Source organism: Temnothorax americanus, unplaced genomic scaffold (genome assembly GCF_048541705.1).
Source record: "Temnothorax americanus isolate GAGA-0224 unplaced genomic scaffold, ASM4854170v1 Scaffold5, whole genome shotgun sequence".
Taxonomy (NCBI): Eukaryota; Metazoa; Arthropoda; class Insecta; order Hymenoptera; family Formicidae; genus Temnothorax; species Temnothorax americanus.
This window is the reverse complement of record NW_027509657.1, coordinates 849,861-864,677: the sequence shown is the minus strand read 5'-3', so window position 1 is coordinate 864,677 and position 14,817 is coordinate 849,861. Positions and strand designations below refer to the sequence as shown.

Below are 14,817 nucleotides of genomic sequence, written 5' to 3'. Positions count from 1 at the left end.
TTTCCCCTTCTCTCTCTCTCTCTCTCTCTCTCTCTCTCTCTCTCTCTCTCTCTCTCTCTCTCTCTCTCTCTCTCTCTCTCTCTCTCTCTCTCTCTCTCTCTCTCTCTCTCTCTCTCTCTCTCTCTCTCAGTTCCTCTTCATACACATATACCTATATTATATATAGAAAAAAAAAACCATTAACCGATTATTGTAATTTAATTTGATAAGATAACAAAGCATCGATTATTCTTTTCAAAAGCCCATATATGAAATAAGAGATCTGAGTTAAAAATGATAATATCGATTGTAACGAAATCCTATATCTCAGCAGCTACGCTATTCATGCTAATTTAGGAGTTCCGAGCTATTTGCCTTACCGAATCAATATGCCTTACCGAAGAGGCAATACGCACGCGGACATTAATTAATGAAGCGCCGACTAGCAGCGCGCGCGATATCTCACTCGTTGTTATCGGCATCGGAGAGCCAACAGCGGTCAAGGATTACACCGTAGCGCTATAATTAACGTGGCGTTATCGTCATCAGGAGAAAATGAGAAAGAAAAAGAAAGAGAGAGAGAGAGAGAGAGAGAGAGAGAGAGAGGGGGGAGGGCAAACCGATATATTCATCATATTTGGAATATGTCATGCTGTACGGCGCGAGTTCGGCAAAATTTCTCACATACTCATCGGCGATAATGCCGGGTATCGCGCCGTGGAATTGCTTACAAGTGGGGAGAGGGCGGGGAATAGCGGGGAGAATGCGGTGCCGTTAAAGCTGCTCTATAAATAATCGGCCGGTGTATTTCCAGGGCCCCCCCCCTCCTCGCTTACGCAACGTCGTCGTGCAAAGGCGATAAGGATAAGCACGAACGTTGCCTTCGAACTTGCTTCGCTTGGTGGAACGCGCGGCTTTTATAAGGCCCCGCGGCCCGTACACGATCCGGTTATCGGCGCGATCTTCTCGCGACGTTTTTTAATTCACCTTTTTAATTCTCACACATACACTTATCTCTCATTCATATCCGATTTCCCTGATATAGGTTCTCCTTTCCGTCTATTAATTTCCTCATCAATCATTAAATATGTTTCCTGATGGATTGAAAAGGTTATGAAAAAGTACCTTGCAGAATTGCTTATAAGTTATCGAATTGTTGGAAAAGTCAGATGCATTGTAAGATACAAAAAATAATTATTGTCTTTAGAGAATTAGTAAAGCTCGATGCCAATAACATTAATATCAATTAGCTCGCAAGTCGTCAAAGTTATGCCATTGGAATGTTGCCGCGTCATCATGATACATACTTAAATCTCACGATTTCATTGTTTAACTTGGAAAATTCTCTTCTCTCAAATCTGATTCGAGCCGAAAACGTGCACGGTTCTCGACGGTTTCCCGATTCACGGCGTTATCCGATTACGCGCTTTCTCATTTATCTCTCTCATCGGTGCGAAAACCGCGATCCCCACGGATCGTAATTCGTCGATTGATTCTCTCTGTCGAGCTGTGTGTGTCGGGCGAGCGAAAGGGACCGGGGAAGAGAGGACGGGCGGAGAAAGTATGCGGTGTTACGTCCGAATCGGTAAGCTTCCTACTGCGGGCTCATTTAGCTCTACGATTGTAATTTCGAGTTACGTTATCATGACGAGGAGGAAGACGAAGGAGAGAACGAGTTTCTTTACGCGCTCTCGCGTTCGGATTTCTCCGCGCCGTAATCCAGATTTTTCGTGCGTCGTCGTCGTCGTCGTCGTGTCGACGCGCTCGAGAAATCGCGCGTTTGCTGTACTTACTGATTCTTCTACGAGAACACGCTCGCGAAACAACTTGTTCATTTCCGATGGCCGTCCCGGTGTTTTGATTGAAATAACAAGCGCGATCGCTAAACTTTGACTTGATAAATACTTAATTTGATCTGCAATTCCAAAGTCTTTCTCTTGGCAACGTACGACAACTCTTTGCATTTTACAAGATATTGCATATCTTTTATCATTTATATGAAATCTTCCTCTCCCCGCAATTTCTTCTTGTGATTATATTCGAAAAAGATTACGCGCAAGAAATAAGGAAATTGAAGGAGATCAAACGGCTTGAAAAAAAAATCCATGTGAAATTCAATATAAAGCTTCGGTTATGAGAAAGCCTGCATAAAAATTGCATCCAACGATTGAGTTGGCGAAATCTCGAAAGAGACAGGAGAGAAGCTTACGTATCTCGTCGCCGTTATCAGCGAAGAAATCGTATTGCGCGAACCAGTCGCAGTTCGCTCGACGTAACGCGAGTTATCGCGAAAAAGGAGAGGGGAGGAGATTGCGGCGCAAGAGGCGAAAATACATAAAAATAGCCTCTTTCGCTTTCGCATAATCACAAGGTCAGTGCAACGTTGCCTCGACAAGGAGACGCCTCGCCGGCCTCGCCCACGTCAGCAATTATCTAAGCGCGATCACCGAAGTCGGCCGAGTCAATCAAAAACTGCTATATCCATTGACCCCTTCGATGACATATCAATACAATAATATCCATGTCTTGTGAATTTTATAAGTTATGTATATGTTAGTCTGAATTTTAATATGTATTGTACGGGGATATCAGCCCTGCCGCCTCGTATTAGCTTCTATATATATCCACTTTTATATATATATATATATATATATATATATATATATATATATTCCACACTTCCCCTTCTTTTGCCGGAAAAATTGCCTATACTCTCGTATAAACATGGCATGAAAAAAAAAGAAGAAATTTAATTTTGTTGTCTGATAGCCGGCATGAAATCCAATTTTGCATCGAAAATTATTATTATGGCAATTAAATGAAGAAGCTCACTTGTCATAATTGTATGTACGTTACCTTCTTACAAAGTGAAAGCTACAGAAATTCTATGCGAATATGTGTATATGTATATAATCTATATAAATTCATTTAAAAGCTCTCACTTTATTATACTAAAAAAACAACGTTCTTTTTTAAGTTAACTACTTATTACATCGTATTTATTATAGTAATTTGCAGCAAGTTAACTTTTGTACATATAAATAACTAATTGTATGGCATATATCGTTTTAAACACTGTTTTATTAAATTCGATATTAAATGACGATGTAAAAAGAGTTTTATAAAGATTATCTTAAAATTTATTTTAATAATTACTTGACTTATAAATACTTAATTATATCAAAATAATGCGATATTTGAAGAAATCACTTTAACGAAATAAAAATAACTCGGCACAAACACGGCCAAGAAACTTTTACTGATCTTGCATCAAGAAAGATCTTTTGTGGTTGAGAGAAAGGAGTTGCATCATGAAATATCGCGATCTATCTTACGTGTCATTTATCAGCAATTGGATAGAAAGTTCTCACTTCTCACTAATCGATCAAAGAAATCTTCGCAATGAGACTTTACTTTTCATACTGAGATTTATAAGCAAGTAAACACAAAATCAACGACATTAATTATTCGTCGCTAATATTTCAACATATTAAAGATAGTGTTGAACAATACTAACTAGAATTAATTAATTTATTATTACTTAATTAATTATTTATCATTTCGAAATCTTTTTTGTTCTTAGTAATCTTCTTTCTCGTTCATTTTTTTATATTAAAAAAATTATGTTTGTTGAAAATTGAAAAAAAATTAAGAATTTAAACGATGAATTTTAAGAGATATGGAATCCTATATAAAGTATATTAATCTTGAAAATATTTTACTTGATTTTCTTTTCGCAGTGCATTTCGCAGTACTTATATGCGGTCTCGTTTCGCGTATACTTAGCGCGAAACACTACCGTGTCTCTTGATCTTATGACTAGAGTTAATCGGTCGTATAAAAAGAATTAAAAAAAAAAACTCACGCCGTGGAAGAAGGTATCCGCCGGTTTGTTGACATCACCTGCAAATAAAAAGATAAAATTAAAACACAGAAAGGTCTTTTAAACACGACGATTATATATATATATATATATATATATATATATATATCTCTGTCTCTCTTCCCGCCTTATCTTTATTTATCTTAATTTTATTATACCCTTATGTATGATGTAATCCTTGCCTCACTTTCGTGATAATTTAAATTAATCTACATAATCGTGTACGTCCGTTCCTCGTATCGATACAGAATCGACGAAAATCAACGTAAATACACGTATTCTGTAAGTCAAAATAGATTAATACGCCATTACATCGCCGATCGGCTGAGCGCGATGTTACAAGGCGCGAAAAACACCGGGGCTTGACAGCTGGCTATATAATCCCGTTTACAAACAAGCTGTCTATTTAAATCGTAGTTCCAGGTATATACCATTCGCGAATGCAAATAGCGGAAGCAAAATGAACGAGAAACTGCTGCCACATTTCCTCGATCAGTCTAATAACGTCTAATAATGTTGATAGACTTGACATTCGAGTAAAAAAAATAAACGATCGCGTTAAAAATAAGTATTACGATTAGAAGTTCTCAGGCGACGCAAGACATTGTAATTTTTTAAAACTTTTATCGCTTCCGTGAAATCCTCATTAGACTATAATATAGCAATAATGAATCTTCAATCTTAAGCCTGATCTTTTTTTCATCAAAAACTAATTGTATTATTATTTATGTAATATAATAATACAGGTAAGTAATATAAACGAGAGAAATAATAAAATTAAAAAACTTTTTTCAGTAAGGGTTTTTTTTTTAAATTTCTTGATTTTTAAAACAAGAAATATTTTATTGTTCGGTTCAGTTGGTCGGAAAAATTTTCGCAAACCGCGAATGCTTTCGCCGGCGCGGAAAGACAGCGAGAAGGAATCGAGTCTACGTTCGACGGGAAAGCGAAAGTAGACACCGCGGTGACTTGTTTCGCTCCTCGAACGTTATAGACACTCCAGAAGCAATGAAAGCGATAAAGGACACCGGAGTGCTTAGTGTGTCTGTATCGAGAAAAAGAGAGAGAGAGAGAGAGAGAGAGAGAACGGTAGGAGGGAGGGAGATTAAGCGCGAAATACATAACGGCGAAGTTATTGTGGCCCGTTCTTGGCGTGTGATTTAACGCTGAATACAGTGGCGATGATCGCGCAAGCTAACAGATTTTCGTCAGAAAACTAAAAGTCGAAATATAACTAGTGGCATTTAACGTTAAATTAGGGCAATTAAATATGCGCTGAATTCGTAGACTTGTCCGAAAGGTGACATTTTATCACCTGTAATCATGAAATAATTTCATAGCGTCTTGGTTCGCGTCAGAATCTTCAAGTAGTTGACAGTTCAGAAACGAGTTAGTCTATTTGACCATTGGTCCCTGACTATGTTAATATTAATATATTGACTTTCTTTGATAACCATCTACTCTCGGAATCTGATTCCACTGATTCGTGGTTGGGAGAAAGTGCGACAGTAATGGGGGACTTTGTCGTGTCACGGACAGATTGGATCGATCCTTGATACACACTTGCCATTTAAATTAGATCAATTCTCTTCGTAACTATGTAGTCGATTCAGTTTGCTTTCTATTAATGTTACATACGTATTCCATGAAAATAATCGATTTATCATTCCAGTATCTTGAGATTAGAACTAATATTTTATAAGAATAGAACGCGCGGAACACATTTTTTTTAATAGCTAAGAAACAATCTATTTAAGGATCTAATTTTATATTTATAGTTTAAGGATTAACATCTTGTTTTCGATGTTAATTACCATCCAAACAATAAAAGCATGATTAATAATAATAAAAGAAATTACTTATACCAATGAAACTTTTATGAAAATTTCTTATTATTTAAGAATATTACAAATAAATATGAATGTGTTATATCTAAAAAAAAATATTTTAATGTCGAATAGCGATGATAAAATTGATATGATAACATAATATACATATAAAACGAAAATGACTCTCTTTCTCTATAATATAAAATTATAAATAGAATTAATATAGCACAATTTCTTTCTCTTTTATTTAGCAAAATCGGCGGAATATATATATATTCTTCCATTCTTTTACTAATCCAACTTTTATTAAATTTGCTGCTAAAAATGACTCTAAATGTATGTTTTTCTTGGTTGATCACCTATGCCGTCGTACACGGTGTATCGATGTATTCGCCGATTTTGCTAAACGGTAAGTTCAATTAAGACTGAGAGATCTCTCTCGCGCTCACACTCACCGAGAAGCATCTGCTCCAGCTTGCGGCGGTCCACGCGGAAGCGTTCCTGGTGCAGATCCTCGGGATCGCTGATGCCCAGCAGGGCCGCGAGGTCGCGCAGCTCCTCGCGGCTCTCGAATCCGGACTTGCCGGACACGCTGGTGGTCGCGGTGCCTTCCGACGTCTCCGACATCGTCTCCGCCGCCCGCCGTGGTTCGCCGTTGTTCACCACCATCTCGTCGGGCCTCATCCTGCCGTCCGACGAGCGACGCGTACCCGCCGCGACCTCCGCCTACCTCACGCACCACGTCGCGACGCTGCCGACAGAGGAAATAGAATAACTCAAAATAGAAATTAGATATTACTTATTTACGCGGCGTACCAGCGAGAGAATCGAAAGCACAATTGACAAACAAGAGCGAAACGATATTATTAGATAACATCGTTGGCTGACAATGATGGTTGGGAGGTGGGGAACAGGCACACACATTCCATCCCGATGAAACTATCGCGCGGAATATTCCCATCCGGAGTTAATATCGCGCAGGATGGGCTCTTGAAGGACGCGGAGAGAGAGATTTCGAATTCTCATTCTTCGGTACGCGTTTGAGCCCGCTTCCAGCGTGGTTTCTCAGCGATTTTGAGGCGATCCTCGTCGTTCGCGATGGCCCGCGAAAAAGTACGATCGCGCGGCGGGGATCAGCAGACCTGTGGGTGTCATCCACCGTGTGCCACGTGCACGCCACGTTGGTTTAATCACGTGAATTACCGATAATCAGGATCACGTGAACCGTCTCTCTCTCTCTCTCTCTCTCTCTCTCTCTCTCTCTCTCTCTCTCTCTCTCTTTTTCTCTCTCTTTCTCTTTCTCTCTCCGGCGCATAATTTACGTCTCTCATGGCGGATAAGCGGTAGTTCCTACCTGCCGAGGTAGAAAGGCTCTATTCGGAGATCGTGAACCGAATTCCGAATTATTGTTTATAAGCCTCGTGTTCGTTTAAAATTCTATATAAAATTCCAACGTTTTCTTCCGCGTGCAGCAAATTCGCCGAAATTCCTTCATAATTCCGGGCAAGAAGACGGCTTGTTTGGCTTCTGCATGGTTCATAGTCAACGCGAAAAAAAGGTAAACATCACGTAGGCAATACCAGTCACGTAGACGTAATTTTAATACTCTACGGAGAGTCCAGGCCGGCGAGTTCGAGGACCATTAGACGAACTATTGTGTCCAATTTTGAACTATTAATTGTATGCGCAAACATAATAATAATAATTTAATATTTTAATAATAATTTATTGTCACGAGAGAAGTTACGCTCTATTTTTCTCGAATTTCAAAATTCGAGAAAGCGAGAAGAAATCGATAGAATCTTCGAGTTTGAAAAATCGGCAAGTTATTAAACGGACGTCGTTTAATTGCTTTCGATTTTCGGAGTCGTCCCGGAGTCACGAGGAGAATAATTCGAGGAAATCGAGAAAGAATTATTCTTTAAGGGGGCATTCTTCGTCGAGGGTGATGCCCCCTCGATTAAATGTGCATCCGGGACGCATTGAACACGTAGAAGACATTTCATTTTCGAACCAGACGCTTTATTCCCGTGCTAATTTTGCGGACATGTATCTCGGCGAGTCACACGGTATCGTCGAATACAAACTATCCCGGTATCGGGTCAAACCGTGTAAACTGTGTGGGGAGTGCTGGCGGCTCTTCGGAATAACATCACCTCTCGTCGCGCGGAACTGCCGGATTTTGAAATAACCGGAGGAGTATATCTTCGGAAAACGAGCATCTAAAGGTAGGGCACAAATTACTCCGAAAAGTAAAACAGACAGCGGTGTTCGTTGCCGAAGAGAGAGAGAGACAGAGGCTGGAGGCAGCAGGTGGTATCCGGGGGTTACATCCCGCAGGATGCGGAACCTAGATACGGGAGGGATATCCGAGGGGGGGGCGGGGGTGAAGGATATGTGTGTCCGATTACACTTCACATCACTGTCGGCGATCGAGGAGACCGCGAACTGACCTGCACGACGACGATGGCACTGCGTGTCGATCTTATCGAGATATTCGAGGTGATGGCGGTGTGGTGCCGCGGGGTCCTGGGTCCCGCCGCGCTGGGTCTCTATCTCCTTCGTCCCGGGTCTTGGTCCTCGTTCTCGCCGCTGCTGCCGTCCAACTCGATCGGCGGCAGCGCTGTAACCTGTCGTTGTAATCGGCGCGAGCGGGCGCCGAGCGACCGAGCGGAGCGGATCGGGCGATCGAGGAGCGACGGGTGTGCGGCGCGGTGTGCGCGGTGTAAACAAAATATGGCGGTGGTATTAAGTAAAAGGGGAGTTACCCCGGCGAGAGGGGGGTCGCGGGGCGCGCGAAGGGCCCCGGCACCGTTTCCCGGAATTCGGCCCGGTTTTCGGGGTAAACGCCGGGCTAACGGGGCGGGCGCGGCCGACCAATCGCGGCGCGCGTGCCACCGGCACCGATTCACCCGGTTTTTGCGCCGTCGTGTTATCCTCGGCTCCCTGACGAACGTTTCCTCAGCCTCACCCGCCCCCCGACACCGCCGACGCGCGTCGGTGTACGATACATTGCATATGTATGCGTGGCACACTTATACGTGTATATACATGTACGCGCGTAACAAAACCTTCGCCGGCGGGGGAACGCCGGCAAAAAATTGTTTTCTTGGACACATGTCGAAGAGCGGCGTGTATTACACGTCCGACACATCGAATTCATTTTCGAAACGATCTCGTGCTTACGACGATTGGAGAAACCAGGAGCGGAATCGCGGGGCGAGTAGAAGGGGACTTATTAGGGGAGTGACGCGGGCAGGTGGAATTTTCATGGGGCACGTGGCACGTCGACCGTTCGGGGGTGGAGAAAAAACGCGAGAAAAGATTCCTCATCGATATATCGAATGATTATTATGTATATAGTTGAATTTTTTGACCAAAGAAAGAATAACGATTCATTCTTCTTTGACGGAAATATTGGATATACGAGAGATATATATCTTCCTTTTCCATTCGTAATCCTGAAATTCGGGATGGAATTTTATTCGTGACAAATCTACAATCGCATGCACGACGTAATTAGTTCAGGGTTTAAAATTCTTCGGCGTCCACCAATATAAGATACGCGTTAATATAATTTCTTTGCGATATCTACACTGTTGAATTCCTAGTGTTAAATTTTACTCAATTTGAGTCATTTTTAATAACTTTTCCTGTCGCCACTGCTCCTGCTCAATATATCGTTCATTTAACTAACTGTGAAACAATTTTAATTAAACTATAATAATAAAGTTAAAATAACACTACTTAACTAAAAAGATTAAAAAAAATACTAACTTAACTAAAACAATATTAATTAACAAATAACTAAGTAAGGTTCTATAATGTAAAAGAAAAAAAGAAAATATTAATTAAACTAATAAAGTTAAAATAATAAATCGGCACACATGGTAATTAAAAATAACAAAATATTATTTAACTCAATAAGGTATCGGTTTAAAAATTCCATCCTTTAATATCTAATAGTGTAATAACGGAGAAATAAAATTAAATTTCCTCAACGAGAAATTAAATTTCCTCAACGGAATTTTAACGTCGTCGATGCCGCCGCGCCGTGTCAGTTCCTTCGTCCGGCCAATGCGATTCCTTCTCCACTGCGCGCCTCCGCTCCTTCGGTTGACCGCAGCCCTCCTTTCCACTGGGCCGCCCGGCGAGGCCCTCGCCGGAACATGTGCTCCCTTTTCTACTGCATGTCGCTGATTTCTTGACATTTCTTCCCTTCTCTTTTTTCTTTTTTTTTCTCTCTGAGTATACGTATTAGAATCTCTCTTCATCTCTTTATATACGCTGAGAAAAAAAATTTTCTGTATTTTAGTAAATAATTAGTTTACATGCAACTGTGACTCCATTCACTAAAATGAAGGAAATTTTCCTTTTTATTAGTATATTTTTTCTCGTCAGTGAATACACATATACTAATAAAAAGGAAACTTTTCTTCATTTTAGTAAATCGAGTCACACAGTTGTATCCAAACTAATATTTCTTAAAATGTGAACAATTTTTTTTAGCGTACATATGTATGTACAGATGTATAGATACGAAAAATAAACTTCTCCCATTTCTCGTATTTTTCCACGTCAGTTTTCTTTTCATTACGCGTCGTGAATTTTTTCACTTGGGGCTGCATCTTTCTCTTCCACTGCGCATCGCACTGGTTCCTTCGTCTGATTTCCTGCGCTTTTTTTTTCCAACTAACAAGTGCTGGCCGTTTCTTATTCACTACGCTCGCATTTCTTCTGTTTGATCTCCCTCACACACTTTCTCTCCATTTCTCTCTTTCTGTCAGACTATACGCGATGCATTTTTCCCGCAGAGAATCAAGCTAGGGCCGCGTTCATTGCTCAAATATTTGCTAGGCCACGTGGCACGGCATACGAGATGCGGTATATTAAATTCTACACGATCTAATTTTGCAACGTAATAATACTGTAATTATTTATGTGCAACAAAGCGGTAACACGTCTCGTAAAAATATAAATGGTGATAACGAGCAGAATAATAAGAAATAATAAGTTTTTTGCCTCAATAAAACTCGCAGCACTTAACATAATAATGATAAGCATAATGATCGGGTAGTCATTACTAGTGAAGTTATTTGACGATGTTTTTTGTTTTTCGCTATTTTTAATACATACGGTCTGGCTACGGTCCACTTGACGCTACAAATACTTCGAAAGCATTCCTTTTCTCTTTTTTTTTTCAGTGAAGAAAGAAGGAGAAGAAGAGAACGCTCCAAAGCATTTGTAGTGCGTCAAGTAGACCGCGGTCTCTGAAGCTCCTACGGTAGTTTATAAATTCTGTGTAATATAATAAATAGTATCCGTTACTTGTGTGTGTGTGTGTGTGTGTGTGTGTGTCCCCCTTTACGTCAACATATATAATGTATAATAATATATAAAAAAATTAAAAAATGAAATACAAACAAGTCGAAAAGAAAATGGAGACTATTATATATATATATATATTATTGTTTTGGCTTCTGCATTTTTTGCATTTACATATCTATCTATAGGTATATAGTATATACGTACAAGATGCGTTGAATCTTTCACGCACAAACATTTTTTGATTAATTTGAAATAAGTTTTGTAACAAAAATTAATATGTCGAACAAAAAAATCAACAAATTTTGCAATGAAAATTAACAGAACGGCATCGACAGACGATACGATTGCCTCGGCTAATTCTCCGATAGTTGGTGCAACACAGTGGTTATTTTTCTCGTCAAATTTCCTTTTTTTTTTTTATTACTCTACATTTTGTACGGTAATCCGCGAAGAGATAATTTTATTCGCAATTTTCAGCTTCGTGACACTGCACTAACGATAATTAAGAATGACGTGGTAAATGCAGCGAGCGTCATTACCGACGCAACTAGAAACGAAATGACGTAATCCGATCGCCTCGCCATGGCGTCGGGCGAGTCGCGATGGTCGCGAGTCTTGGCTGTCATACGAGGTTAGGTTAGGCACGTTCATGTTATCGGCGATTTTTCAAAGTTTCTGCAATCGAACAAAGTATCGGAGGAAGACGCGGGGTAACAAGAAAAAGAGGACGCCCTGCCGTGTTCCGAAGAGAACGGCTAAAAGAAGAAAAAGATTAAATTGAGAATGAGATCTCTCTCTCTCTCTCTCTCTCGTTGATCTTAGACGAGACGGCGCCGTGTAAATAACAACCGAGTTCACATCCAAGGTAAATTCTTCTTCGCGAGTAACGCGAATCACGTTTTGCCGGTTCGTCGCTCTTCAGCTTCGCTTCCTGGTGCCGGTGATGGTGATTCCGCGAGGCGAGACGAGACGCGAGAACTCCCTGGACATGGTCTCACTCACGACGACGTGAACGAGGATGCAAACGATGCTGCAGGCTCGTTGGGAACGCTCTCAGAAACGCAAGAAGCTCCTGGCTCAGACGGTGAGTATCAAAATCTTCGATCTATCTCGGAAAAAAAACGGTGACTGCCGTGGTAAGGTTGAGGTAAACCAGGGGAGGCACACCGGAAGAAACGCCAGTTCCTGGTGTGTCTCCCAAACGTTTGAGATAGGCCACCCAGGGGAGTTTTAGCCGGTAAGGGTCTATCCGGACAAACTTGTACAGGTGTATAAGGAAATGGATTGATCTATTTCCCTATGCACGTGTATATGGACCAATCGATTTTCTTACGTTTATGCCCTAAGCAAGTTTGGCTGGATAGACCTGGATACCCTAAGAATCCAGCATACTCCCTGGTCTCTCCCCAGGGACTAGGGGAACCTACGAAAGTTTCCCCTTTGTAAAAAAAAAAGGTTCAGATTAACGCCAGTATTTATTCATGTGTTTGTCCTTTTATTTGCAGCTGGGAGTCTCGAGCGTGGATGAACTGCGACAGATTCTGGGAACGGATGTGGAGGATACGCAGAAGAAGAGAGGCAGACTGTCCAATGACAAGTCTGACGGCGCGGTCAAGGATTTGAAGGACGACGCTGCTCCGACGGACGAGATTGTATATAAGGATTCCTCGACGTTCCTGAAGGTACTTACTGTCATTTTATACGTAGATCACAGGCATCTTATACAGTTCCATGTTGAGATACTGTATGTCTAAAATAATTTGTGTGTGTGTGTGTAAAGGGAACGCAATCGTCGAATCCGCACAATGACTACTGTCAACATTTTATCGACACTGGCCAACGGCCGCAGAATTTTATCAGAGACGTGGGTCTGGCGGATAGATTCGAAGAGTACCCGAAACTACGCGAGCTGATCAAGCTGAAGGACGATCTAATCGCGGAGACCGCGACCCCACCAATGTATCTAAAAACAGACCTGCTGTCGTATAACCTGAAAGAGCTCAATTGTAAATTTGATGTCATTCTTATAGAGCCACCTCTGGAAGAATATCAGAGAACGTGCGGCGCAACCAACGTGCAACTTTGGAACTGGGATCAAGTTGGTTGCATCACAATCGATCATGTTTAAATTACTTCAAATTTTTATTTTAACGATATTTCCTTAAAGAAAAAATTGAAATGCATTCTTGAAAAATTTATATTAAATATTCCTTCAACTTTTTCTATATGAATTATGAATTTCATTTGTGATATTAATTTTTGCTAAACAGATCCCAACAAATTTTAATCTTAGTTTCGAATTATTTGTAATTTCCATTTTCTCCATGTTGAGTTTACATCTAAATAAAAGTTTTAATAATAGAGTTATTATATGCAATTAATTCTCGTATATCTGTGCAGATAATGGAGTTGGATATCGGCGAGGTGGCCGCCAATCGTAGCTTCGTATTTTTATGGTGCGGTAGTAGCGATGGATTAGATATGGGAAGATTTTGTCTGCGTAAGTGGGGTTTCCGTCGTTGCGAGGATATTTGTTGGATCCGCACGAACATCAATAATCCGGGTCACAGCAAGAACCTAGACAGTAAGGCAGTGCTGCAGAGAACGAAGGAGCACTGCCTTATGGGTATTAAAGGAACGGTACGACGCTCCACCGATGGGGACTTTATTCATGCCAATGTCGACATCGATCTCATTATATCTGAAGAACCCGATTACGGATCCATCGAGAAACCCGTAGAGATTTTTCACATCATCGAGCACTTCTGCCTCGGCCGAAGAAGGTACGAAAATATACATATATAAAACTATCCTTCAGCTTTTTTTTGGAATATGCAAATTAAATTGTTATTTTGCGATAGATAGCGTGGAATTTTTTTTCCTTTTAATTAATAGGATTATACATATACATATAACATTATTAGAATTGTATATATTAATTGAAATATAGATTCTCGAAACGGATTGTTATTCACTTCGTGTTTCTTCACTCTTACGATCTTCAATTTCCAATCTTGTATAAAACTCAAGTCATACCTACATGAGATGAGGATTGTGATTAAATCCACAACAAATTAATGTATAATTTAACATGTAGAAATAAAACTTTATATGAAGATTAAGTCGTCATTACACAAATTTTGAAATAATATTAACAAATATAATTATGCGCATTAAATTTTTTTACACTGATTTTTTTATTCAAAACAGATATAATGAATAAGACTTGTGTTATTGGACACTACAAAGTGATTTGTTATAAGAAAATACATAGAGTAGTTTTCCATAAAGATGTAATACTTAAAGTTATATGCATCCTTTTTCCAGTATCCGTTATTTTTTTTTTCCTGGAAAATATTCTTAATTATTCTGTTTTCATTCAGGTTGCATCTCTTTGGTCGTGATAGCACCATTAGACCTGGTTGGCTCACCGTCGGTCCGGAACTAACGAACACTAATTTCAATGCGGACCTGTACCAAAGTTACTTCGCCAATGGTCAGATCACTACCGGCTGTACCGAAAGGATAGAAGCGCTCAGACCGAAGTCGCCGCCACCAAAGGGAAAAGTATCCGGCCGAGGAAGAGGAGGCTTTAATCGTGGCAGAGGCAGAGGGAGATAAATAAATCAGATTCTTGCGTTGTATGTCTTTCGAACATTATTACAATAGATGTAAGAAATCTGAAAATATAAATACATAAATAATTACGAAGGCATGCACGAGATATATTCTTCCTCTCTTGCTCTCTTGCAATATTTCATTCTTTAACAACATTCTTCCAGAAATTAATCTATTTAC

General features: G+C 40.2%; 2 protein-coding genes across 4 annotated transcripts in view; one reads left to right on the top strand and one right to left on the bottom strand.

Moving 5' to 3' along the window:
• The window catches only part of Bicc (protein bicaudal C), a 36,232-nt gene extending 26,929 nt beyond the window's left edge, over positions 1-9,303 (bottom strand). The window contains exons 1-3 of one of the 2 annotated variants that reach the window (XM_077417670.1): positions 8,145-9,303; positions 6,147-6,442; positions 3,845-3,882 (exon numbers count right to left, since the gene is read on the bottom strand). In XM_077417670.1, coding sequence (XP_077273796.1) covers positions 3,845-3,882; positions 6,147-6,375 — 267 coding nt within the window. In that variant the 5' untranslated portion in view covers positions 6,376-6,442; positions 8,145-9,303. The remainder of the gene's footprint in view (positions 1-3,844; positions 3,883-6,146; positions 6,443-8,144) is intronic. The other variant, XM_077417671.1, reaches the window with a different exon arrangement.
• Positions 9,304-11,591: 2,288 nt separating this feature from the next.
• Mettl14 (methyltransferase like 14) lies at positions 11,592-14,726 on the top strand. 2 transcript variants are annotated; one of them, XM_077417692.1, is made up of 6 exons: positions 11,592-11,884; positions 11,942-12,103; positions 12,525-12,701; positions 12,800-13,117; positions 13,420-13,802; positions 14,403-14,726. In XM_077417692.1, exons 2-6 carry the CDS (start codon positions 12,038-12,040, stop codon positions 14,638-14,640), a joined length of 1,182 nt encoding a protein of 393 aa, XP_077273818.1. In that variant the 5' UTR covers positions 11,592-11,884; positions 11,942-12,037; the 3' UTR covers positions 14,641-14,726. The 2 variants fall into 2 exon arrangements, with proteins under 2 accessions (XP_077273818.1, XP_077273817.1); XM_077417691.1 differs by having other exon boundaries at positions 11,592-12,103.
• The last annotated feature ends 91 nt before the right edge of the window (positions 14,727-14,817 follow it).

Coding starts and splice junctions, on each gene's coding strand:
- Mettl14 (XM_077417692.1), top strand. CDS start 12,038: ATGCAAACGATGCTGCAGGCTCGTTGGGAACGCTCTCAGAAACGCAAG. Junction 12,702..12,799: donor ATTCCTCGACGTTCCTGAAG/GTACTTACTGTC, acceptor GTGTGTGTAAAG/GGAACGCAATCGTCGAATCC. Junction 13,118..13,419: donor AACTTTGGAACTGGGATCAA/GTTGGTTGCATC, acceptor ATATCTGTGCAG/ATAATGGAGTTGGATATCGG.